At 45.4% G+C, this 27,098-nt stretch overlaps 1 protein-coding gene across 1 annotated transcript; it reads left to right on the top strand.

Annotated features, from left to right (window-relative positions):
• Positions 1-26,860, top strand: MAB21L4 (mab-21 like 4). The gene is made up of 5 exons (XM_023500863.2): positions 1-911; positions 17,866-18,091; positions 22,089-22,242; positions 23,805-24,158; positions 26,405-26,860. Exons 1-5 carry the CDS (start codon positions 410-412, stop codon positions 26,495-26,497), a joined length of 1,329 nt encoding a protein of 442 aa, XP_023356631.1. The 5' UTR covers positions 1-409; the 3' UTR covers positions 26,498-26,860.
• The last annotated feature ends 238 nt before the right edge of the window (positions 26,861-27,098 follow it).

Below are 27,098 nucleotides of genomic sequence, written 5' to 3' on the forward strand. Positions count from 1 at the left end.
CTGGGAGGGGGCGTGTTTTCACATGGGTTAGACAGCCAGCAATAGAAGAGGGGATGGCGAGGGGAGTGGGACCTCTGAGACGCCTGGCCTAGGCTGGCCCGAGATAAGACGGGCCGGCCCCTCTCTTGGCCCAGCCCTCCTGCCTCCGTATCTATAATTGTGAGTTGCCTGACACAACAGTTCCTCTCAGAGGTGCTGCCTTGGCCCCAGTTCAAGTATTTAATCGGGAAACGGCGGGGCTGCTTGTCTCCCTGGTGTTCCCGCGGCTCCGCCCCGTTGTACCTGCTCCCTGGTTCTCTGGAACTCTCTCTCTCAAGCGCATTCAGCCCCAGCTCCTGGAGAGCGCACAGCTCCTCTGGGCCCCCGAGCTGCCCCGGACCAGAGCTGCGCTGGCCGGCTCTCTGAGGCCATGGAGGTGAAGATCTCCCTGTGGCATCACTACCTGCACGCCATCCAGTCCCGCGAGACCCCCAAGATCCAGGACTACCAGAGAGCCGAGAACGTGCTGCTGACTGTGCTCGAGAGGGTCCAGGAGCTGGACTCCCGCTTCCAGGTGGATTACTCCAGGGATCTGGAGGCCTTCCACTTTGCCCTGCGCACCTCCGAGGATGACCTGACCATAGAAGTGCCCCTCTGGGTCAATTCTGACGCCCTTTTGGTCCAGGAGGCCAGGGACGGTGGGCTGGAGGAAAGGGGGCTCCGGGAGAACCTGCCCAGCCCAGCTTCCTACAGCCTGGGCGTCCCCTGGGATGTGGCCGGCCTGGAGAGGTGGATGACTGAGGACGTCTTCAGCCCATCCAAGAGCCCTGAGTGCCAAGGTTACATCCTGCCCAGCAAAGTCCTCAGGCGGCTGAAGGAGCTTCTTGTGGCCGCCATCGTCCACTGCAAGCACCACTGCCTCATCATGCCAGGTAGTGTGAAGGATGCGCGTGTCTGTGTGTGAGTGTGAGTGTGTGAGTGTGATGTGTGTGTGTCTGGGGTGAGTTCTGGCACATTTCCTCACTGAGCCGGCAGGGCCTTCGAGGAGAGCCAGTCCCTTCCCTCTCTCTAATTACAGATGGGGACCTCCAGTCCCAGGGAGGTTCAGCCGCTGGGCGGGTGTCAGAGCCATGCTGCAGCCCCGGCCCCTCTGGGCTCTCCCTTTAGGTTGCCTTCCACCATCACTCACTCCCCAAGTGTTCTTCGAATGTGACCTTCTTAAACTCAGCCCGGGAAGTGCAGCCGGGAGCCTGGTGATGGATAGGCATTATAGCAGGGAACTAGCCCCGGGGAGGGAGGCTGCTCCCGGGGTGGGCTTCTGGGGATGGACACTGGCCACCAGTGACTCCTCCCACAAGCCCCAGAGACTTAGTCCATTCGGGCCTTCATCTCCTTTTGTTCTGGGCCATGGGTGGTCTGGGTGTCCCCGATGCTGGAAGAGAGGCAGGTGGTGTGGGGAAAGCTAGAACAGGGTGGGTTGCGGGGAAGCACTGCAAGGCTCTCTGGCCAGTGGGGGAGAGAACAGTCTCCCTGAGTGTCACAGGCTGGACAGGATAGTCCCTGGGGTCCCTCCCGCCTGCAGGATTCTGGGATTTGGCTTTTTCACCCCATGGGCTTGGGGCTGGCCATCTTAATCATGATGACTAAAAGGCATTAATTTTTACATCTTCCTGAGGGTCAAGTGTGCCCTGGGGACACAAGGAGAAATGATTGCAGTAAAAACAATCATTATGTAGATTCCCAATAATATGATTATGAACCTTTATAAGTCCACTTCGTAGCCTTTACAAAGTACTTTATAGCCATGATCTCATGTGCCTCTAGTCTCGGGGATAGAAACTTTAGGAGGGACTCGCCGGGTCTGAGGGCGAGCCTCTCTCTCAACAAGAAAGCGGCCAGGGATTTTGATCTGTTCTTGGAGGGAGTCCCAGGGAGACAAAGTCCTAGGGCTTCCCAAGTGTCAAAGCAGTCTAGCTGCGCTTCAGTGTCGTTGTTTGAGCTGAGGAAAGAAGCGTCACGGGGAACGATGATGTGCCAAAAGAGGCGACTGGGGATTTGTGTAGGATCTTAAATGAAGGGAGAATTGAGGTCATGAAAGGGATTCAAGTCCCCAAGAAACCGATTTTTGTTCTTTCAAGTTCCCTTTACCTTTTTTTAAAATAGCTTTTTATTTTCAAAAGATATGGAGATAATAATCTGGGGAACTGGAGTCAGGAAGACTTAAATTGAAATCTGGCTTCAGATACAAACTAGCTGTGCGATCTTAGGGGTATTCACTCACCTGTTTGCCTCAGTTTCCCTATCTGTAAAACAGGGATGATAATAGCACCCACCTCCCAGGGTTGTCATGATGAGCAATGAGATAACATTTGTAAAGACTTTAGCACAGTATCTGGCACGCAGTAGGTGCTTTGGAAAGGCTTATTCCCTTGGCTTTCCCTCCATGGGAAAAGCTATTTTTGATAACTTTATTTCACCATGATTGAATTCTTTTCAATCCTATTTGTTTTGTGCATCAAAAGGCATGATGGTGAGAAAGGTTCCACTGGTGAAACACCAAACAAAACAATCATCGGGTGAGAACTTTCAGTTAGAGGGAGGCACTCTGGGAAAACTGTCCTGCAGGTGGATTAAAAAGGAGGAGAGTGTCGGGGGAAGTTCCCGGTTTGAAAGAGGAATTGGGTTTCCCCTCCACATTGGGGAAAGCCAAGAAGGAAGGAGATGGGAAAGATGGAAAACCAACCTTCATATCACCAGTGGTCCCGGCGGGTTCTCGGGTTTGGTGCCGAGTTCTTGGCCATATCCCTAACACCCACATTCTCAGAGGGGCCCCGCCAGGATCCACAACTTCCTCCTTTTCTTCTGGTTCTATAAGCAGTTCAACCACAAACCTACACACAGTAAGGAAAAACGACCCTGCTGATCCGTTGCCATTTGTCCTCCAAAAGCTACCATACAAATCACCACGATTTTTATGAATCATCAAAGTCCCGAGTTCCCTCCCTTGATGGCCCGCTCGTGCCGTTGACGTGATTAGAACCTTCTCTCCCACTTGGGCTGCCAGGGAGAGAGATGGATTTCATGGGGTGAGGGAGTGAGGGAGGACTTCACCTTCTGCCTGGCTTAGCTTTATGGCTGCTGAGCCTGGAGGAATAATCAGAGCTAATATTGCTATTTTCCTCTAAGGGCTGGTTCAGAGACTTTATCTCCCGGTTGCCTCACAACAACCCCAGGGGGTGATCGTCTCTTAGACGCTGTTTACTGTGGGCAGCCGTTGTGAGGAAGCTTTCCTGGACTTTATTCCTGTTTTGCTCAAGAGCTAATTGAAGAGCACAGAGGGGACTGGCTCAGTCGCCCAGGGAGCAGGTAATAGCCAGGTTGACGTTTGATCTCGGTCCTCAGCTTCTGAATGGGGTGGGAGTCATACTTGTGTCTCTCCTAACTCCAAGCTCCTCCTCCCACCACGGTCTCTCTATTAAAACTAAAGTTCTCCGGCCTCCTCCTCTGGTAGGGAAGCCCAGAGCATCTTTATGTCAGACCTCCCACCCTTGACCCATCAAACAAAAAGGGCAATGGCTCTAAGGAAACGGAGGGAGCCCGGGTTCAAGCGCACCTGTCCCGGGCATGAGCAGAAGGACATGGCAAGCACGAGGGTGAGATTCCGAGCATATTTTTCCGAAGCCTTCCTTAAAAGGCAAGACGGCCTACCTCGGGCTCCGGTCCAGCCCCCTGCTTACCTCCGTGGGGACCGGAACAACCAGTCAGACGCCTCTCCTCCAGCAGCGCTTGTGTGAGACTCAGGTGGCAGCTGGGAGAAGCCCTGGCGCCCAGCCAGCCCTGGCCTTTTCCTGCCTCTCTGGACCAAAGCTGCCGGGCAGGAAGATGGGCACCGGTGCCCAAGTAGATGACGAGACAGGGGGAGCTCAGTGTGTATGTGTCCTTAGCAGCTAGCACGGCCCGTGGATGGAACAACAGAGGGGGAATAGGGAGAACTCGGTCCAGATTCTGTCTCGGACAATTCTTGGGGTGAAATCTTAGACAAGACACCTAAAGTCTCAGCCTCAGTTTCTTTAACTGTAAAAATGACGAGAACAGTAACTAATACTTCCCAGGGCCATTGCAAAGACCAAAGAAGAGAATATTTGGAAAGCTCTTTGCAAACTTTAAAGTACTAAACACATGCTAATTGCTGCTTCTGTTGTTGTTGTTATTGTGGGTATTTAAATCCTTGGCAACTGCCTGACTGACATGATTAATGTCACACAGCCACCAACCAGTGCTGAAGCAATCCATGATCCTGCTTCTGATAAGATAATAGCTCATCTTGATCTAAACTTTAAGGTATACAAAACACTTTGCAGACATGATCTCATTGGATTCTCACAACCACCTTGTAAGACAAGTACTGGAATTAGCCCCCTTTTACAGGAAATTGAGGCAAACAGGTTAAGTGACATGACCAGGGTCTTGCATCTAATTTCAGGCAAGATTGAACTCAAGGCTTCTTGGCTCCAAGTCCAGTGAAGTCCATGAAGGTATGGTGCTTTGATAAAATAATGATATCTGCCCATAAAATGGACTCAGGGCTTCCAGCCTTGGGCTCTGAAGAGGGTAGAGGACAGAACATGTCAGACAAATCAGAGAAGAGAGTTACCCATTTTTCCTGGGTATGTGTAATGGATGAGTGGAAGAGGTGGCCAACTGATGGAGGAGGGTCTTGAATGCCAGACGAGAATCTGGACTTGGTTGCATGTGATTCACTCTCCAGACCACCCGCCCCTCTAGGGTAGGGGCCATTTTGTTTTTCTGAATATTGGGGTGAAGGGCTTGGGGTTGAGCTTAGAATGAGAATGACCTGGGGGCAAATTCTGACTCTGCCATTGACTGGCTGGGTGACCAAGGGAAGGTCATTTAACTCCTTTTTCATCTGTAAAGTGGAGATATTAGAAATGGCACTTTCCTCATAGGGTTCTCATGATGCTTGTATGAGATGAGGTCTAGGAAGTGCTTTGTAGCTACCAGACCTGGCACAGAGCCTAGAACACCACTGTGGTTGTGACTCACATTTCTATCATGAACAATCCTTTGTGACCCCATTTGGGGTTTTCTAGGCAGAGACACTGGTGTGCTTTTCTTCTCCAGCTCATTTTGCAGATAAGGAAACTGAGGCAAACAGAGCAAAGTGACTAGCTCAGGATCACACAGTTAGGAAGTGTCTGGGGCCAGATTTGAACTCAGGAAGATGAAACTTCTTGACTCCACTCCTGACACTCTCCATTGTTGCCTCTTAGAAAACCATGGGCTTTTAACACATATTTGCTGAATTGGGTTGAGTTTGTTGGCCGACGAAGAGCCTTGAAAATTTTTATTTGTTTGTTTTCACAGTAGTGTTTTATTTTTTCCAATTACATGTAAAGATAGTTTTCCACATTCATTTTTGTAAGATTTTGAGTTCCAAATTTTTCTCCATCTTTCTCTTCCTTCCCCCCACAAGACAGGCTATATATGTACAATCATTTTAATGATATTTTCTTATTTTTACATTGTGAAAGAAAAATCAGAACAAAAGGGAAAAACCATGAGAAAGCAAAAGCAAAGCAAAGAATAAAAAGGTGAAAACACTCTGCTTCGATCCGCATTCAGTCTCTCTCTGGTGTAGACGGCACTTTCCATCCCAAGGCTATTGAAATTGGCTTGGATCAGCACAAGCGGAGAGAGCCAAGTCCGGCACAGTGGAGCATCGTACGCTCTTGCCGTTACCGTGGACAACGGTCTGGTTCTACTCACTTCAGTCAGCATCGGTCTGAAGATTCTTAAACAAGAGGAGGACACAGACAGGCCTATACTTTGGGAAAATTAAACTCTCCACTGAATGTAGAAAATGGCGGCTCAATGCCCATCCAGTGAGGAGACTGTGATCCTGGGAAGGGTGAGGTCAAAAAAGAATGAACAGGAAGAAACAGACTGGAAGATCCAGAGCCTGAGTGGACAGGATGGGCCGTCTCTGTCCCTTCTACTCATCCCGGCATCTCCATCCGTATCACTGTAGCAGCCAGAGCTTTGTAGGATGCAATATGTCCCTGTGCTCCTGGTGCTGGGCTGACCCTGCTGGATCTCGGCGTCCATTCTGCTCTGTTCTTGAACTCCCTGAGATGTGGACTTTACAACCCCTCCTCCAGATGATCGAGAAGTACCGGCTGTTTCTCACTCTAAGTAAGAAAGATCTGAATTTCCCATCATCCACACTGCTGTGCCGTTCTCTCTGGTGTTTCTATCTCCACTCAAGAGCATGAGCTATGAAGAGGAATGAATGAATGAACTCACAAGGAATGAAGAAAACTCCTTCTTTCATTCAAGAAAACTTTCTTCATTGAAATATAGATAGGTAACACAAGTTGAGGAAATGAAATAAATCCAGCTAATGTAGGTGGCCCAGTGGGTGGTGCATGGGACCCAGAATCAGGGAGATCTAAGTTCAAATACCATCTCTGATATTTGCTGGCTGGCTCATACAGGGAAAGATACTTAACTTCCCTCAGCCTCAGTTTCCTCATATGAAAAATGGGGATAATGATAGTATCGACTCTACAGGTAAAGGCCAAAGAGGCAATCTATGTCAAGTGCTTTTCAAACCTTAAAATGGGATCTAAGTGTTAGCTTGTATACCCGTCCAAAGCCATACAGCTTAAAACCCATTGGGAGAAGTTAGATCTAAGGCCTCCAAAGCTCTTCTCTGTAATATTTCTGCTCTAGAAGCAGAGGAGGTGAGCCTGTGTTTCCTGATGAGACCAGGGGGGTTAGCCTGGTGGGAAGGAAGAAGCCCAGGCTCTTTGTTGCCTTCTGTAAAGTGGGAGTGAGAGGTTTGAATGATCCCTGGGATGCTGCCTGCAGGTGTAACCTGGGTCCAGCTGGGGAGCTGGGTCTCCTTGTTTCCCAGCTGAGGAGTTTATGGCATCTGATGGGTGAATGAAAAAGGGAACAGGCTAACGAAACCCCTCTCAGCTCCAAGCTCTGATATTTGTGTGTCCTTGGGACCAGGTTGGATTCTGGAGGTGTTTTCAATTTGCTAAGAAGAAAATAGTATACAATTCAAGTATCTCTAAGTGTTGGTTTTCTGGAGCTTGGAATCTTGGGAGCATTGGGAACTTTCCCTTGTACCATCTAAAATTTGGAAAGAGAAAGTAAGGACATTTCCCCCGTTCTTCCCGATTCTGCCTTTTCTCTCATTGTGAGACTATATTCCATCCCTAGGCCATTCAGAGATTTATATGTGGGGATGGGAAGTCCCAACATGGAAGGGGTTTGGGATGAGACTGAACAAGCAAAACAGAGGTCTCTTTGGAACGGAACCAGAAATTGAAGTCAGGGGACTTGGATTTGTATCCCGGTTTCAACATTTTTTGGCCATGAGACCATAAGCACATGGAGTCTCAGTTTCTTTATCTATAAAATGGGTACATACTACATGTGCTATTACATAATCAACAGGCCTCTCTAGTTCTTAAAGAGCCATAGAAACGTAATTTTTTGTTCATATTGTTCTGTGGGCAAAGGGCTGGCCTTGGAGTCGGGAAAACCTGGCTTAAGTGCTGTTTCTAAGACATCCTAGTTGGGTGGTCCTGAACAAGTAGTCACTTAATCTCAAAAAACCCCAGGCATCTCTCTGAGATGCTAAGTTACAGAAGAATGGCCAATTAATAAAGGAAAGAGCATTTATTAGACACTTAGTAGTTGTCAGCCACTATGCTACGTTTGCTGGGGATCCAAGGAGAAGGAGTAAGGTGGTGTGTGATGCTAAGGAACTCACAGTGCAAAGGGGCGGGATGGAAGGGCAGCTCAGCTAAGACTTTGAGTGGAGGGTCTGCAGGAAGGGCTGTAAGTCAAAAAAAGGCGGGAGTGGGAGCGGGTCTCAAATTCCAGGCGGTGAATCAACAGGGCAGATGGCAAGTCCCCAAGATCCTCCATTTCAGCCAAAGGACAGGACTTGATTTCTTCAAGTCATCCAAGCTTGTCGCTTCTTTCTACATTGCCCTTTGGATGGGGGGCAGGAAGAGACAGAGGAAATAGGGTCCTCACGGGATCCTTCCACCCAGTCGTCTTGTGGTATTTGGGCTACTCGGGGATCAAATGAAGGGAAGGGCACCTACTGCTCGGCTACCCCGTAGGGTATGGGGAGCCCCACGTCAGGCGAAGTACAAAGAGAAGGGCTTGCTGATGGCTGATCTTGTGTGTCTTCCCAGGCTGCCAATCTCCAGGGAAGGGAGTTTCATGGCTGATGTCCCCTGCACAGGTGACATCACAGGTTCAGGCCCTTCCCCAAACAAAAAAATGACCAATAAAATCAACTCCACCCCTTTCTCTGACAGGAAGGAAATGGATTTCAAAATGGTCAAGATGGAGCTCTTCCTGCATTTCCCTTTATTTGGCATTTACCATCCAAAGCAAGAAGCATTTATCAAGCAACTACTATGGGATAAATACTGGCTGGTGACACAAAGAGAACATTGGCTCTTTCCCCTCCATGGTTGCCCTGATGGGATGCAATAAACCTGCCAGTTCATTCATTCAACAAACCCTTAAGTGCTAATGAGGTACAAGACATTCTACTTGTCCAGGCAAGCCCATATAGGAGAACTGGAATGGAAAGAGAGAATGCTAATAATTAATGTCATCAGGAGAAGCTTCCTGGAGGAGGGGGCACCCGGAGGAAGTTGGGAATTCTAAGAGGCACAAGGGAAGAAGGGAGAGCATCCCAGGCAAAGGCAAAACACATGTCATGCCCAACAAAGCCCCTCCTGGCTTTCCCTTAGGAGAAATGACTTATTCATTGGCTTTTTGCTATCCAGGACACGCCCACTGCCTTCAGTGTGTTTTACCTCCTGTCTCTATCAGAAACATCTCCAGCTTTTTCCAAGTCAGAGGCAGACATGCAATACCCGAGATGCTTCCAGGCATTGGGCGGATGGATCCGCCTGAGGACAGGGGTGTGTTCTGGGGGCCTGAGTGCAGTAATTAAAGGAGCCAGAGAATTTCATTTTGCCCTTTCTGCCTCCCTGGGATTTCATGGAATCTTATCATCAGAGGGAACCTGAGCAGTCTTCTAGCTTATCCCATGTTTACTTTGACTTTTGGGACTATTTCCCTTCATGGGGAGCTCACCTTCTCACAAACGGTCCATTAGAATTCTAATTGTCAGAGAAGTTTTCCTGGTATTGAGCTTAAATCCACATCCATGGGGAGGGGGTGGGGGAAAGAAGGGAAAATTTGGAACAAGAGGTTTGGCAATTGTCAATGCTGTAAAGTTACCCATGCATTTAACCTGTAAATAAAAGGCTATTAAAAAAAATAAAACAAGAATCTGGTGAGATAATTGAAAATGAAAAAAAATAAAAATAAAACCAATAGAGAGAAAAAAAAATTCACATCCATGAAGCTTCCACTCAAGTCCTGACTTTCTGAAGTGAAGCTCTCTAAGCTCTTTAACAGGAAAACCCTTCACACATTTGAAAGAAGGGTTAAGGTGCCTCTCTCAAGACTTCTTTTTTTCTGGGTTCCTCCACATAGTTACATAACACAGCTTTGGGGTTCTCCCTCAGCTCTCCTTGCTGTCTTGATCCTCATTTTCTGGAGTTACATTTTCTTAAAATGTAGTGTCCAGAATAGGATAGAGTTCTCTAAGTGTGCACTGGCCAGTGCGTAGAATGCTATCTTCCTTACTGTGGACACTAAGATTCTGCTCATCCTATTAGGGAAGACAAGTCATATTGTTGACTCATAAAATCTTAGACTAGGGCATGTCAATTACTTGGTACATTGTAGGTGCTTAATAACTTCATTTGAACAAAAATAACTTGACTTGAGTAAAAAAAAAAATCCCTCCAATGCACACTCAACAAATGATCATCCAGCCTCTGCTTGGTGAACTGCAGTGAATAGGAAGCCACAATTTTGGGAAGGAAGAATTCACCAAAGAATAAGTATTAATAGCTTACCTTATGCATAGACCGGGCTAGTTCCCAACAAGATGATGTTTTCCCTCTTCCGCCTCCTCCAATTGAATGGAAGCTCCTGGAGGATAGAGAGTATTTCACTTTGTATCCTTAGCAGTCAGCACAATGCCTGGTGCATAATGGATACTAAGTAAAAGATATTTGATCCTAGTGGATCAATATTTTGGAGATGTTGTTGCAATCTTGTTGTCCAGATTTTATATAAAAGTTTAGAAACAATGTTCATTAATGATGTTAGTTTGTAGTACTCCTTTTGTGCTTTATACTTCTTTGACTTGAGTATCAGGACTGTATTTATTTAATTATATGATTTCTTTTCCTTCCTTCCTTCCTTCCTTCCTTCCTTCCTTCCTTCCTTCCTCCCTTCCTCCCTTCCTCCCTTCCTCCCTTCCTCCCTTCCTCCCTTCCTTCCTTCCTCCCTTCCTCCCTCCCTCCCTCCCTCCCTTCCTTCCTTCCTTCCTTCCTTCCTTCCTTCCTTCCTTCCTTCCTTCCTTCCTTCTTTCCTTCCTTCCTTCCTTCCTTCCTTCCTTCCTTCCTTCCTTCCTTCCTTCCTTCCTTTTTCTTTCTTTCTTTTAGTATAAGTACTAATTGTTTTTTAAGAGTTTGACTTAATTCACCTGTACAAAGGAATAAATGCTTATTCTGATTAGTTGTTTGGAGATACAAAGACAAGAAAGAAACCAATTACCCTTAAGGTGTAATTCGACATTCGATCAGAGGAAATAACACAAGTAAATACCAGGTAGTTACATGTCGGTCCTTTTTTCCGAGGTGGTGCTGCTGGGAGATGAGCATGCTGGGAGGTCAGGGAAGGTCTCCCATGGGAGACTCTCACTGGTCACAGAAGGAAGCTGGGTGATCTAGGGAGAAGTAATGAGGAGCAGGCGCATTCCAGGCATGTGGGAAGCCTCTGAAATTAGGAGGGGTTGGAATGTAGCCTCTGAGGAATGGGCAGATCCATTTAGCCGGAACATCGAGTGAGTGAAGGACAGTCTTATGTAATGGGCCTTCAGGGAAGCTAGAGCCAGGCTATGAAAGACTTTCAATGTCAAACACAGGACTAGGGCCTTGCGTCAGTTCCTAGACATAATAGAGAGCAATTAGGGACCTGCTCTTGGGGGAGTCCCGTGCTTCTTTGTAATTGTTGCTTTTCAAGATGCTCATGGACCATCTCTTGAGTGATTGGTTGTAGAGTATTCTCAGAAGTCAAACTCACTAACTCACAGCTCCATCCTTTTCCTTTTGAGGAAATCTCAATAACATTCGCTATTACTCCTCCTGCAGCCCTTCTTCTGTTTTCTACAATCTTTCAAATATCACAAGCAATGGCCCAGAATTGACGATGACCATTTCTTTTAGCCAATAAGGACTCATTCATTTGGACCGACCGACCTGAGTTCATCAAAGGCCTCCAAGTGCCTCTTATCTTTGGTACCAATCCTCTGCTACCCATTTCAGTTTGATTGTTTTCAGGGTAAAAAGTCATTCTTGGCATTGAAAATGGAAGCATAATACTGGAACAGCAGTTTTCAAGCTCAGGTCCTGTCCCATTTTTGGTCCTCCTCTTTTCTGAAATATGGTTTTTAAAATCATTTGATCTCCTTTTTTGTTACCATTTGTTACCTCTTGCTGCTCTTAGCTCATTGAATGAGAGAAAAAGCATTTACTAAAGGTTTACTATGAATAAGGTACTGCGCTAAGTGCTGAAGATACGTATATCGTATATTGTCAAGAGAGAGACAGTCCCCGCCCTCAAAGAGCTTTCTTCCCAGTACATTAGGAAACATGACACATTTAAGGTATCAGAGGTCAGAGAGGGGAGTTTGGTTCTAATGAGACAGGGGAATGGATATAGATATAGATCTCTTTAAAAATATTTATCTACATCTATATATCTATTAGAGATACTGTATCTATCTATCCATCTATCTCCATCCATCATCTATCTATCTATCTATCTCCCTATCTCTCTCTCTCTCTCTCTCCCCCTATCTATCTCTCTTTCTATCTATCTATCTATCTATCTATCTGTCTCCCTGCCTCTCTCTCTCTCTCTCTCTCTCTCTCTCTCTCTCTCTCTCTCTCTCTTTCTCTCTAACACGCCCTTTCTATAAGTAATGGTACCATTGACTGATTACTGAGCTCAGACAAAGAAGGGGCAGCATGTTTGGCTGGGGGTTGGACATATGCGTGTGGTGGCAGGATGAAGAGGTGGCCAGAAGCTGGATGGATTGGGTGGCAGCTGGACGGCCAGATGGGAAGGGAAGGGGAAACGTGATTTCAAGTTTGGGATTTGCACTCAATGAGCCACTCTGGGACGTGAGGGTACCGGGGGTCAGGGAAGGAAGGGGAAGTGATTCATTCACATTCACACAGCCAGTGAGATGTGAATATGGGATTGTAGCCCAAGCCTCTGAACTCTCAGGTTCAGGCAGTATCCCTTGTCTCCTCCTCCAGCCCCAGTGCAGAAGTCCTTACTATACGGGTGTAGCACTTGTTGGCTTAATGCCCGACACAGGCCTAGAAACCAGAATATGGTGGGTCATACCTGGGCACCCAGATCTTTTCCGGACTCTGCTTCTTGTAATCTCTAGTCCTTCCTCTGCCCCATTCCGGGCACTGCCTACTATCGGTTTCCCAATAACCAAGGTGTGTGATCAGCAGCAAAGGTGTCAGGCTGGGTTTGGGAAGCCTTGCTGACGGTGCACTGCTCCAGAAAGCTGGCGTCCCCTCCCACGGCCCAGGTCGGGAGCCAAGAGCCAGCCTCAGGATCTGGGGAGCAGTGGAATGGAAAGCCAAGGATGGGAGGGGCTGGAGTGGTCCAGGGCAGGAGGTGTTCCCGCTGAGCCTGGACCCTGACAGCAGGGCCTGGGGTGGATGCAGGGGTGTCTCATATACAGCCCTAAACAATGTGAGCTTCTATTATTCCCTGGTGTGAATGGCCCAGGAACTTGCCCCTGACCAGAGTCTCTAGGGGTAAAAAGGAAGGGAATCTCAGCTAGGTATAGGTGGGCCCTGAGCTCAGTAATTAGAGCTGACTTTAGGAGAACCCCTGGGGTTTTATAAAACAGCCCACTCCTTCAACCTACCATCCCTCATAGGTATAACTTTCCTTAGTGGACGTCTTCCTAGCGCGGGTACATGATGCATGAGGACCCTGGACAGATTGGCCTGGCACGAGGGGCTCCAAACACAGGACCCCCCTCACCATCGTGAGGGAACAGGGCAATGTGATGGGAACCGAGGAGCCTCTGGCCAAGCCCCCCACTCCCACAGCACAAACCGAGGCTGCTATCAGCCAAGGCTGTGCAGCAGACCTGGAACAGGGTGACCCATTTGGGCCCCACCCAGGAGCCCGGACACAAAGGCTGTTGGGATTTTGTCTGGTTGGTTTTTTGACTGTGGAGGGAGTTCTTGAGATTCCAGAGAGCTTTTTTTAATCTCCTTTCTGGGAACTTTTGTTTGCTTTTAATGCCTTGTGGATTGCTTTTACCTGGGGCTGAAAGTGTATATTTTTATGAAAGGAATTGTTTACCTGAACCCTCAGGCTCCGCATGAGCTGGGGCATCTGATTTGGCACCTAGATCAGGACAATCATGCACTGAGAGTGTGGCCACTGCCCCTTCGAGTAGAGACTGGATCTACCAGATCCCCTCCTATGAGGTGGTGCCCGCAAATACCCAACGGGGAGTCCCGGGAGAAATCAGGGCCCTCCTTCAAGCATGCTGCTAAAGAACCCAAGCGGAGGGCATCTCCTGTGGGCAGCGGCCACTTCCTTCCCTTCTTCTTGCACTTCCCTCCCTTCCACTTCCTTGTGCCCCAATTTACCTGCTAATCTGCTAGAGAACTTTGACAACTATTTAAAACTCTTCAGGGAAATGCAAGGAAATATGCATATTTAAATATATCTATATCTATATCTATATATCTGAGGGACCCAGTGATCAGCAGGCCAATATGGCGCACCAAGACATTCAATAAAACTATTGACAAGAACAGTGGAAAACACCAACATCTCTAAAACCCAGGAGAGCGAGTGGATTAAAATACCCAATGTATTCAGCTCAATTTTATATCAGACCACAGACTCGAGAGGGGCCATCAGAAGCCATCCAGTAAAATCTAGTATTAAGCACCTGTTGTATACATCACTCTATATGCTTCATTGGGTAAAAGACTGGAGGTAGAACTATGAATATTTACCTTTCTGAGGCAAAGAGGGAAGAAGGTAGGAAAAGGCGGAGGTGCTGAGTAGCCATGGTTACTGGAGAATCATTCTCCAAAACATTTGGAGTTTTCTTTGCTGCCGTTCAATGGGTCATTGCTAAGGACAGGCTGGAAGCAGGGAGAATGATTTGGCCACTGGTGGATAGAAAGGGTGCCCCAGAATGACCTCTGTGCCCCTTAAATTTTGGGTCCCTGAGACATAGCCTCGGACACTTTGACTTAGTTACAATTTTAGGGGAGGGTTTAGTGTCTAATAAGTGGATTCCCTGGTGGGGAATCATGGAATACTTGACAGGAGAATTTGAAGAAGAGATTGGTAACCAACAGGTGGAACTGGGAGGAGAGCATCATTTCAGGGTATGGAAAAGATAAGTCATGAATGGAAGCTGGAAAGAGTAGGGACATGGAGAGAAGAGAGAACATTGTTTACTTTGGCTGGAGTATCCAGTACGTAGAAGGGAGGGGTGCAAAGCAAGACTTCAAAGAGCGGCAGCAGATTGGGGAGAGCTTGCTGCTAGCATCAGGCACAGCATGGTGGGGCACATGGTAGGGACATAGGGAAACCTGGCTTTGGCTTCCACCTCTCATACTTATTAGCTGTGTGATCCTGCATGTCACCCCCTTTGAGACTCAGTTTCCCCATTTGTCAAATGGTGACAAGAATAAAGCACAGACCTCATAGGACTGCTGGGAAGTGAACAAAAACCTGTGTAAGCCTTGAAGAGCTATAGAAGCTTGAGCATTTGCTCAGTAAATGTTCAGGTTTGATTGCTGGAATAAAACCAAAACAGGCATTATTTGGGAGCCCCATCTCTGGGAATGTTGTTGAGCATTTCCCCCAGTGGCTGGCAGATGACGCACCTTACATCCTCGGCCAAGATTCACTCCATTGAACAATAGCCTATTAATTTTCTGTTTATCCGGGCATCAATCAGAGAGTCAGCGTGGTAGACTGATGGTTAGGAAACTGGCTCTGAAGCCAGCACGTGTTGTCTGTGGCATGTATTGGCTGTGGGATCCTGGGCAAGTCACTGAATCTCGGCTTCCTCATTTTTCTCATCAGTGAAACAACACCTGCCACACAGGTTTGTTGTGAGGAATAAATAAGAGAATTGTCAAAGTGCTTATCTTGTGCCTGGCATTAAGTAGGTGCTTAATAAATGGTTTCTGTCTCCCTTCCTCACCCAGGTTTAAGGTATTGATCTCTACCAAAGGGTAGAAAGTCCCATCCCAATAGGCTTTGGGAGTCAAGTTACACACACACACACACACACACACACACACACACACATACATTCAAGATAATTTGGGGCAGGTGAGGGAAGGATAAAGAAAGAACAACTATGGATTCAAATGGTTCTAAATGAATGAGAAGAACAATAGCAACTATACATGGATATCATCCTTTGCATCGATTATCCCATTTGATTGTCACAGAAACTTTGTGAGCTGAGAGGAACAGGTGGGATTATTTCTATTTCATAAATAAGAAAACTGGAGTACAGGCAGAGGCAGTCAGTTAGCCAGCTCACACAGCTAGTAAAGTATCCGAGGCAGGGATTCAAATGTAAAAGGGCAACTCTACTTGTGCGTTCTAGTGGTTCATCGATCGATCAGTCAATCAACAGAAATTAATAAGCACCTTATGTATCAAGCTCTCTGTGCTGGGCACTGGGAATACATAGAACAAAACCAGCCCCTACCTTGGGAAAACTCCCCACTTGAAAGCAAATAATGGACAGGGATTCTGTTCTTCATGTGCCAAATCCTAACCATCTACCCTGTTTCTTTGGACCGCCTCCAGTTCAACTGAACAAATCTTTATTAAGTGCCTACTATGTGCTAGGCTCTCCCCAAAAGGGTGTGGGTGGGATTGTGGCCAACACACAGAGGAAGAATGTTTTCATTTAGTCACCACCAGAAGACAAATCCATTAATTAATTGGGAGGAAGGATACCCAGGCTCCACTGGGAACATTCCGTGACTAACAGGACAAGAAAGGTAAACTAATGAGTTCAGAAAAAACAACACCTAAAAAAGGAACTCTGGGAAGTTTCAAGCCCAGAGAAAAACAAGGCTAAAAAGGCTGCGCAAGGATACTGGGCAAGTTGGCTTTGGTTTAGGGCCAAGGAGAAACTGACACTCATCTTCATCATCACGTCTGTTAATAATTACCATCCAAATCATACTTTTATACATCACGGTTTCACGATTCCCAGAACTCAGCATAGGTCCTGGAACATAGTAGGGACTTAATAAACATTTGTTGTAACTGAATGAAATCTCAACCACTTGGGTTTTCCTTCCACTGGTACAGAACTTGTCCTATCTATGCCTTTTCTTCCTTCCTGTTTATTGTCTATTGCCTCCTAGGACTCCTCCACTAAAAATCTGCCCAATGATTTGGGAACCTGCCTCAAGTTCTTTCAATAATCTGTGGGTACCCATGAGGCTTCAGCCTGTTAATCTGTTGTCCTTCATGCTCCTTCCATGACAGATCCACCTTTTTGTCCATTCATTTATGCCACAGATATATCCTATATGTTATCTCTCACATAGCATTGAGACTCCTTAAAGGCAAGAACTGTTTTGTTTTTTATTTTTATATCCTTAGCACCTGGCACAGTGCCTGGCACCGAGTCAGTAAGTGAATACTCAATGAATTCTCATTGATTTATTGTACCCACATCAGAACAAAATCTCTCTCCCTGTTTACCACTGCCCAGCCTCCCTCTTAAGTTCATGAGAGCACAAAATGTCGATTTTTGATAAATATCTTTATCTCCATCACAAGTGTCATAACTGACACTTAGTAAGCACTTACTAAATACTTTTTCATTTGTTCATTTTTTATTTTATTTATTCACTCATTGATTTTCTCTTTCATTTCAGTAATATTTCATAACCAACTTATGGCCATTGTGGACCTATCTATTGCCCTTTGGGTGACCTTCCTTGCTGATTCTTCTGAGATCATGGTAGTGCTTTATGAGTAACAGCCACAAAAATCATACAACTTCTTACTACTAATCCTACTAATAACATCTTGCCTCCAGTGAGCTCAAGAAAACACCATGATGGTTCCGGTTCAACTCATCCCTTTGGCCTGATGTATAATTCCCAGAACTGTTTACCATGATGTTGACACTCTGAATGGATGATACCCAAAGAATGTTAGAGGTCAAGACTGGTTGTCACAAGGTCCGGATTAGCTTTATTAAGAAAAGATTAACTAACCTCTTAATAGATAAATGGCCAAAGGAGATGAACCACCTGTTTTCAAAAGAATTACAAACTATTGGCGGTCATCTGAAAGAATGCTAATAAGAAAAGCACACAAATCAAAATAATACTAAGATTTCACCTTATGTTCAGTATATTGCAAAGATGAGAAAAGATGGAAATAGTACTGTGAGAGGAATTGTAGAAAGATGGCTTTATTCTTTGTTTTAAGGAAGTTAAGTTTGAGAGATGAATGTAGAAATGACAATGATATATACAAAGCATCAATAAAATGGGTGCACATTTGTGTGTATGTGTGTGTGTGTGTGTATATATATATATATATATATATATATATATATATATTAAAGAGAATGATTTACATTTAGGGATACCTGCTATTGTTCATTTCTGGCCTTTGTTTCAGGTTCCCTGAATGCAGCAAATTTAAAGGAAGAAGATCTCCACATGTCCTTGCTGGTGTCCAGTGGTTGGAGAATGATCCGGTTCAACATCATCCCTGTGCTGAAGAAGAACCACAAGATCCTTCACCTTCAAAGGAAGCAACTGGCCGGAGAATTCCCAGATGACAGCTTGGAGAAAATTCAGCGCCAAGGAGCTGATCTTATACCCTCAAGTTCCCATCATTGGCGGTAAATACAGTTTTACTAGCTTTCTGTCCCTTCCTTCCCCTATCTCCCAGGGTGCAGAGACATCCTAGAAGGAAGCAGCAGGGGAGCCCCGCATCTTACTAGCCTCTATCTTAAAATAGCCAGATGATGCAGTGGAGAGAACACTGGTCTTGAGATCCAAAAGACTTGAGTTCAATGTGGCCTCAGACAGTTATTAATTGTGTAAAACTGGCAAGTCACTTAACTTCTATCTGCCTCAGTTTCCTCATCTATAATAATAGCACCTACCTCCCAGTGTTGTTGTGAAAATCACAGGAGACAATAGAGTACTTTGCAACTTTAAATCTCTATAGAAATATTATCTACCTTTATTTTCCCTGATAGAAGCAGCTAACCTATCATGGGTGCTAATAATTAGTTGGGCTCTGTCCAATCTGGGGCTGCTTGACTAAAAGTTTTTAGATCAGACTCAGCACTGTGGTCAGTGGGTGTAGTGGCCCCTAGTGCCGGCTCTTTACAAAGTCACTGGGGGGATGGACTAAGACCCTCAGAGACCTTAACCAACAGAAGATGCATCTGTGCTCCCCTGGGGACATCGAGGGCTTCTTGGGGCTAGGCTTCGAAAGGCATGGTGATGATTAGATCCCATTCCAGGATATTAACATAATTATCATTTGCATTCCTGTGACCCCTTTCATTTGAGGTTCTCAGAGCATTCAAAAATATTCATTAAACTGGCCACACCCCTGAGAGTCAGATCCCCATTATTCTCCTTGCCCCATGAGGGAGCCCAGATAAGGGAGTGTTATCTCTCTTGTCCAAGGTCACAAAGTAACCAGAGGCAGATTTCAGGATTTCAAGATCTGTTTGAGGAAATGTAGCTTCCAGGATTGAGAAGTGACAGCCCCATGATCCTCTGCTGCCCTTGTCAAAGTCCATCTGGAGGACGCTGTTTAGTTCTGGGCACAGCATTTGCTCAGTACATAGTTGGTGCTTCCTCAATGTCTGCTGATCCATCGAGGGACTGTCTGAGTGTAGGGAGGGCATTGATAAGATGGAAATGACCAAGAGAAAGGAGGACAAAACATCAATGATCTGCCTGATGGGACCTGGGGAGACAGGACTCTTTTAGCATGAAGACTCAAGTGGAGGAGGTGGAAAGGTGGAGGGATGGATCTTAGAGTATTAGAAGGACTGCTATAGGAAAGAACAAACACATAGACCTTTTCTGCTTGGCAGAGACTGGATGGTTCTGGATGGTCACTGAAAAGATGCCCATTTGGTCAGATGTCAGGAAAAAAGCTTCCCAGCTTTCGAGGTTCCCAAATGGGATGAGCTGTCTTGAGAGAGGGAGGGGCCTGCCAGAGATGGGTTTTCAGGTCTCTCTTCCTTTAAGGAGGCTTTAAGTCCTAATTCCCACCGCCTCCCCCACCCCAGAAGTCAGAAATACCTGTTCTGCCTTCTCCTTTCTCACTCTGGGGCCTTTTTAGGGCTGCCCATCCCTGTATGCTCCAAGCTTTTAGCTGCACCAAGGGACGCTGTGGCCAAGAATTTTCTCCCTTAGCTGATTCCCAGTGGGTGTTCTTCCCAGGGACAGGATTTTTGGCCATTGATGAGTAACACTTCTGGGTGGTTAAGGAGAGGTAGGAAGCTGCAGGCAGTGACTGAAGGGAGAGATTGAGCAGATCTACTGTCCTGAGACCAAAAGGGAGAGATGTGAGGAGGAGGGGGATTAGATTACCTCAATGGTCATTTCCAACCCACAGCCCATGAGATCTGAGAGATAGATGACTGCCATTTCTAAAATGACAGTGGTTAAGCAGACTGTTTCTTGTTAATGACAGTGATTTAATAATAGTGACTTGGAAGATTATATAAATCACATCATCCAAGGACCCATTAAAGGAACTGGAAATAATTGGTGTGCGCTAGAAAGAGGGATGAGTTCCATGTCATAGAACCCGAGTTCAAAGTCTTGCTTTGCTATTAGCTGTGTGACCTTGGGCAAATCAAATGATAAATATGATATACACAAAATAATTAAAAACAAGGTAGTTTGTGAAGTGGGCAGCTAAATGGGCACAGTGCATAGATAACTGGGCTTGGATTCAGGAAGACTCCTCTTTATAAGTTCAAATATGGCCTCAGACACAACAGCTAAATGATCTTGGGCAGGCATTCAGCCCTGTTTGCCTCAGTTTCCTTATCTGTAAAATGAGTTGGAAAAGGAAATGGAAAACACTCCAGTATCTTTGTCAAGAAAATCCCAAATGACTAAACAAGTTTGAGAAAGAGAATTTCAGGATTGGGGATCAATCAAGAAACGTGACATTTAGAAGGTGGGAACTGATCTGCATCTCCAAGAGGAGATGGCTTTCTGGGGCAGAAGTGAGGAGGGTGTGCATAAAAGACATAGGGGATAGGCTGGGCAAAGGTGTGGAGGCCTGAGCTAGACTATCAGGTGTGAGGGAAAGAGAGTGGGTTCAAATGAGTGGATCTCAAAGTGCAGGAAAGAGAGGAATGTAGGATGACTTAAAGATGCTGGGTCGGGGCTAGGTTATGAGGAGCTTTCAAAGCAGAACAAAGGACTTTATCGTTAATCAATCAATCAACACACATGTATGTTGAATGGCCTATGCCAAATATGGAGCATAAAAAGAAAAAAAAACAGAGTTGTATAGGCCAAAGAAAGAAATAAATATTCAATCCTAGAAGGAAGAGGGAACCTTTGGAGTTCACCGTGTAGAGAGAAGGATTGACATGGACAGATCTGGGATCTGGCAGCTGCATGGAGGATGAATGAGTGAGGAGAGATGTGAGGCTGCCAGACCATTAAGATGACTTGTAGTAGCCTGGGGAGAGGGGCTGGGGGCTTGAGCTAGTGTGGTGACATTTCAAACGGAGATAACGCTAAGCCTTGGTGACTGGCTGGATATGTGAGCTGAGAGCCTGTAATGAGTAGAGAAAGATACCCATGTGTCAGGTCTGGGAGGCTGGAGGATGCTGGTGCCTTCCATAATAATAGGGAAATTTAGGGGAAAGATCTGTTTAGGACATATTTAGTTTCAGGCAAACAGTCAACAAAAAGATGTCTCTGAGACATCCGCTTCAATATCAGGGATGGGATTGGGAATGCTGAGCTATATTAGGACTAGAGTTATGGGTCTGCTAGCTTTATCCTCTGTACATTACTCAGTACCTTGTGATTTGTCAAGAGAGCACTGGGCAAAAATTTGAATATTGTAATGAACCAGAATGCATCTGGGGAGTCATCTACCAACATTATGACTTTTTCTCCACAGCTGTGTTCTCTTTTTGACGCAAGTCTTCAACTTTCTTGTAGCTTATAGTCTCAGGGAGGGCACTGAGACATCGAGTGACTTGTCCAGAGATAGACAATTAAGTATCAGGGGCAATTCTTTTTTCTTGTTGTTATTGGGTTTGGGTATTTTTGTTGTTGCTGTTGCTGGATATTTGTTGTTGTTATTACAAGGCAGTCAGGTTTAAGAGATTTGTCCAGAGTCATAAAGCTGGTGTCAATTGTCTGAGGTTGGATTTGAATTCAGGTCCTCCAGAGCTGGTGCTCTATCCACTGGAGTGGATAGCTGCTCCAAGAGGCAGTGCTTGAAGCCAAATCTTGCTGGGTTTGTAAATCTGGTTCTCTTAATGCCTCTATTGAGAAGAGTTAACAAAAAGCATCCATCCTTTCTTTCCCAGATTTCAGAAATATTTCCCACAAAGGCTTCTCTTAAGACTACTGTCTGTACCCATCTTTAAAAAATTAGGGTTTTTTCTTTCTCTCAAATTAATTTGGAGACTTCTGAATCCATAGCTTAGTCAGTCATGCTCTTCTGTCTGATTTCTCTGCGCCCTCATGTACAAATCCAGTTGATTTATAATACTGATGGAAAAAAACAGAATTTTAAGGACCTTTACTTGGCTGTTTCCCAAGATTCATAGCTACTGGAACACTTTGGATATTGCTTGTTTGCTTATTTCCATGTTGCTTTGTCTTTAGGATCTCCACCGACAACCTCATTACCAAACTCCTCAGCATTGTGGGTTCCCTCAAAGGCCACCGTCTCGACAGCCTCTCCATCTTGGATAGGGTCAACAATGAGGGTTGGCGTGAGGGAGGCAAGAAGGCCGGCCTCACATTTGACCACCTGAAGGTCAGTGGTTGGCGTCATCATGTACTTTTGAGGCATGGACTGTGTGTCTGGGTTCCCTGTTCACTTCCTCTGAAGCCCCTTTTAACTCTAGACTGATGAACACTATGACTCTGGGCTAGAGTACAGATCCAAGGGTAGCTTTGTAAAAACTCAAATAACTCCGATTCATTTCAATGGCAGGAAGACCAATTAACAATCATTTATCAAATGCACATTATGTACCTGACACTAGAAGACAAAGACAGAAGTATGATGGGACTTGTTGTTAAAGAGCTTCCATTCTCTCTGGGAGATTGATATGCAAGTCAATATAGCATAGAAAGAACAAATAAAAAATAAACACAAAATTCTGAGGAAGGATGGGATTGAAGCAAGAAAAGGTTTCATGAGGGCTTTTCCTGGCTTTCTTCAGGATAGCTCCAGAACCACATCTGCAGGAGATGTCTCTCCATCTACCTGCCCACTTGTCCCAGAGCCTTTCCTTTGAGATTATCCCATTCACCAAATGGGTCTTTATAAACCTAAATATTGACATGTTGTTTCTCCATTACATTGTAAGATCCTTAAAGGAAGGGATGAATTTTGCCTTTCTTTGATTGCCCTACATAGTAAGCGCTTAATAGGTGTTTGTTGACTCATGGGATGCGTCCAACCCATGTACGAGCAAAAACTAGGGCAAAGATTGAGATGGGAGATGGAGTGATGGGTGTGAAGGTGCAGCCAGTTTGGTGGTTCTGAGTAAGAATAATAAATGATAAGGCTTTAAAGATTCCCAGAGGGCAAAATTATAAAGGGCTTTAAAGCCACTTAGGACTTTGGAAAGGTCTTTGGCAGAAAGTGGGAGTGGAGCCGAGTCCGGAATCCATGGACACTCAGAAATAGAAGTGAGGGGAGAGATTTCAGTCATGGGGGCCGTCATGGGGATGGGCAACACCACATTTGAGAGAGTTAATAAGAAAATTGGATTATAGCAGATATGGAGGGAAGAAAAATAGGAGCCTGGAAAGACAGGGGAGGACCAGTTATGAAGGTCTTTGAAAGCCACAAGGGGAGAATTTATATAGGCAAGAAGAATTTCTTGGAATTATTATTATTCCAATATGAATTATTCTTTTTCTTCCCTTAAGAACCACTGGAGTTTATTGAGTAAGAAAATGACATGACTAGGCCTAAGCTTTAGGAAATATCCCTTGGGCAGCTCTGGGAGAGGAAGCTTTGGAGTGAGGAGGGGAATGAACGAGAAGGTTATTACAGGAATCCAGATAAGAGAGGATGACAGCTGGAACGAGGTGGCCAGACATAGAGAGAAGGCCATGACTGCAAGGGATGTTGTAAAGGGGGATTGAGGAGCCTCATGATGTTAAACATTGCACAGTTGTGATCTAGTTCCCAGAGTCTAGTGTTCCCTCCCTCCCTTAGTTAAGCTGAGCAGTAAATCCATGCCACAAGACAGTTCAGGGGGTCTTGGATTCCGGTGTGTTGCTGAGAGATCTACAGCATCTTTCCCTACTCACCTCCTGCCCTTGCCTTTGAGCCCTGAATGGATGCTCTATTTCCTACAGATGGTGCTTCTGTGGGCCACCGAACTCTTCCCATCCCCAGAAGACTGGAGTGACCTGGAAAGTTCTGTGTACCGGTTGCTGGTGATCTTGCTCTGCTGCCTGGCCACCAAAAAACTTCCTCACTTCCTCTTCCCCCAACACAATCTCTTCCAAGGTCAAGGTCTTGACCTGAACTCTTTGTACCAACAAGTTGAACAGTTTGCTGGGCAGCCGGAGCAGTTCCTGAAGATCCACGTGACCCATCTGTTCTCCAGCTCCCCGAGGATAGACAACGGCATCAAGGCGTTCCTGCAGCTCCCTGCCAACAACCAGACCTACTGGGATACTGCCTATTTTGATGTCCTCCTGGATAAGGTAGGAATCTGCCACCATGCCCGCCAGCATGGAGAGTAGGGAGACTGACCTGAGCTTTCTTGATATTCCCAGTTATATATCTCTATCTCCATCTCCATCTATCTATCTATCTCTTATCTATCCATCTCTATCCATCTATCCATCTATCCATCCATCCATCCATCTATCTATCCATCTATCTATCTATCTATCTATCTATCTATCTATCTAGAGAGATAGTTATATATATGCCCCGGCATTTAAAAGCCCTGAATAAATGTATCTGTTTGAATGAGAGATATAGAAGATCTCTTTTTATAAAGCCCTATAACACTAGTGTGCGATAATTGAAAATTCTCTGAAATCCTCATTCCCCCTAATATTTTCACTGCCACCTTAATTTAAAAAGAAAACAAATTTGGAACTTAATGAACATTAAAAAATGTTTTAATATTCAAAGTAGAACATAAAAAGTAGATTGTCATGAATTATTGAATCTTTATTCCAGATGGATTGCTCTTTTACCAATTCAACACACAACTTTTAAAGCAACCCTGCTTGCCTGTGTCTTTTGAACTTCTGTTCTCTTTTGTGCACTGAAAACAAGTTTCACTGGCCTTCATATTTTCCTTCCTTTTTGCCTTTCCCACTGGTAGTTCCTCTCCTTAAACCTATTCCCCTACTTAAAAACAATTGTTGAAATAAGTAAGAATGATTTTAGGTAGCCTCATATATATGTAGCACTTTAAGGCCTTCCTGAGCTAATATTGTCTAATTGCTTTTTGATAAATCAGCTTAGTCAAGTAAAACAAATCTAATTCTAAAAATGTGTCCTCTTGCACTTCGAATCCATCACTTGGCACCCAGGAATGTGAGGGGTCCTGCCTTGGACCAGAGTCTTTGGGCTTTCAAAGTTGCTTTTCTTTATCATATCATTGTTATTGTTTAAATTATCCTCTTGGTTCTTCTTCATTCTGCATCAGTTCATACAATTCTTCCCAGAATTCTCTGAAATTGTCCTTCTTTCTTTCTTTCTTTTTGTCATTATGGCACAGTGATATTCCATGAAATTCTCATCCTATGACAGAGACAGCTAGGGGGTGCCACGGTACTCAAAAGAGCCGGGCTTAGAGTTAGTAAAACAAGTTCAAATCCAATCTCATTTACTAGCTGTATCATCCCCAGGCAAGTCTTTTTTCTTCCCCCCCTCAATTTACTCAATTGTATAAGAATATATAACATACCATACCATACCATACCATACCATAACATAATATAATATAATTACATATTATAAAATTATACATAATATAATAATAATAGTATATATCTCACAGGGTTGTTACAAGGACCAAGTGAGTTAATATTTATAAAATGTGCCTGGCACATTATAGGAGCCACATGCTTACTCCTCTTCCCATAATTTGTTCAGTCGTTTCCCAACTGAAGGGCAATCCTTTCGTTGCCAACTCTTGGCCACTGCCAAAAAATTCCCCAGGCCCAGCCCTCTGTGTCCCTCCCTGGCCCTCTCAAGCAGAATGGGGATTTTTGTTTCATTTTTGTTGTTTGTTTGGTTTTTGCCTCATTTACCCCCCCCCCCAGCACAGTGCTTGGCATATAACAGACACCCAATAAACACATGCAAAATTGAATAGAAGGAAATCCTCCTCAGGTGTCTCATTGTGTTGAGATCGACCTTGGGCTGCTGCAGGCTGCACCAATGGAGCGGAAGTTCTGGCAGGTCTAACTGAGCTGGAGGAGATTCTCCATTTGCAGATTCAGGATGTGTTTTTAGTGGGGTTCATCATCTAGTTAGGGGGCGATAAAAATGTTGAACCCAGCAATTCTTGAAACAGAGAAGTCTTATGGTCTGCCTTCATGGTGGGACCCCCCCCCCCGACAAAATTAGACAACCTTCAGGTCCCGGGGGCTGGCATGGTATGACCCGGTCATACTAGGAATCATGGATGAGCCTGGGGACTTGGGACTAATTTTTCCACTCCTACAGCTTAGTGAAGTATGACCAGGGTCCAGACTAACAGAAGCTGGAGTCCTACAGTGACATTTCTCTTGCTGGGATGAGAAATATCACAAGCCCTGACAGTGCAAATGCACACACATACACACACACACACACACACACACACATGCACACACACACACACACACACACACATACACACACACACACACACACACATGCACACACACACACACACACACACACACACCACGCTTCTCATTTCTCACCCTCCTGTCCTCTCTAGTTCCAGGTCTACAACATTCAAGATAAAGATCGGATTTCGGCAATGCAAAATATCTTCTTGAAGACCAAGAAGTTGGAGAATTCTTCAAGCTGAGCTGCACTGGTTTTTATGCTTGAGACATATAGCCTTTTGGGGAATCTGCTCAGGAGGTCACTGGGCCCTCATGGGGACCTCCGTCCTCTGGACACTCCCCTTTCCTTTTCCTTGCCTTCGGACGATGCCTCAGAGCACCATGGGACAAGATGGGAGGGGAAGGCATCGGTTTTCTGAGAGATCTTGGCATTCAGCTTGTTCTCCCAGAATGCAAGAGGTGATGGGCTCTGTCTGGAGAACAGACATTGGTGGATGAGTATCTGAATATTGGGATTTTCCATTGTGACAAAAGTCCGCCAGCACGGTGCTGTCATAACCATATTCTATTACACCAAAGTATAGTCTTTGGTCCCTAGGGTTAGGGTTCAGATTTGCTGCTTTTATTTATCCTCACCGAGATTTAGGGTCGATACCCACACCCGCACACAAATACCCACCCTTGACAATGGGTATGTGAGCACGGACTGGAATTCTCTTAGCAATGAAATGTGACGCGATGGATCTAAAATAAATAAGTGCCAGTGGATGGGATCTGCGGATGGAGCCGCGCGCGTCGGGGTTTCTTTGCCTCTTTTGAGTTCTGCCTTTTGCAATGTAGAGA

This window comes from Sarcophilus harrisii, chromosome 3, assembly GCF_902635505.1.
Source record: "Sarcophilus harrisii chromosome 3, mSarHar1.11, whole genome shotgun sequence".
NCBI lineage: Eukaryota > Metazoa > Chordata > Mammalia > Dasyuromorphia > Dasyuridae > Sarcophilus > Sarcophilus harrisii.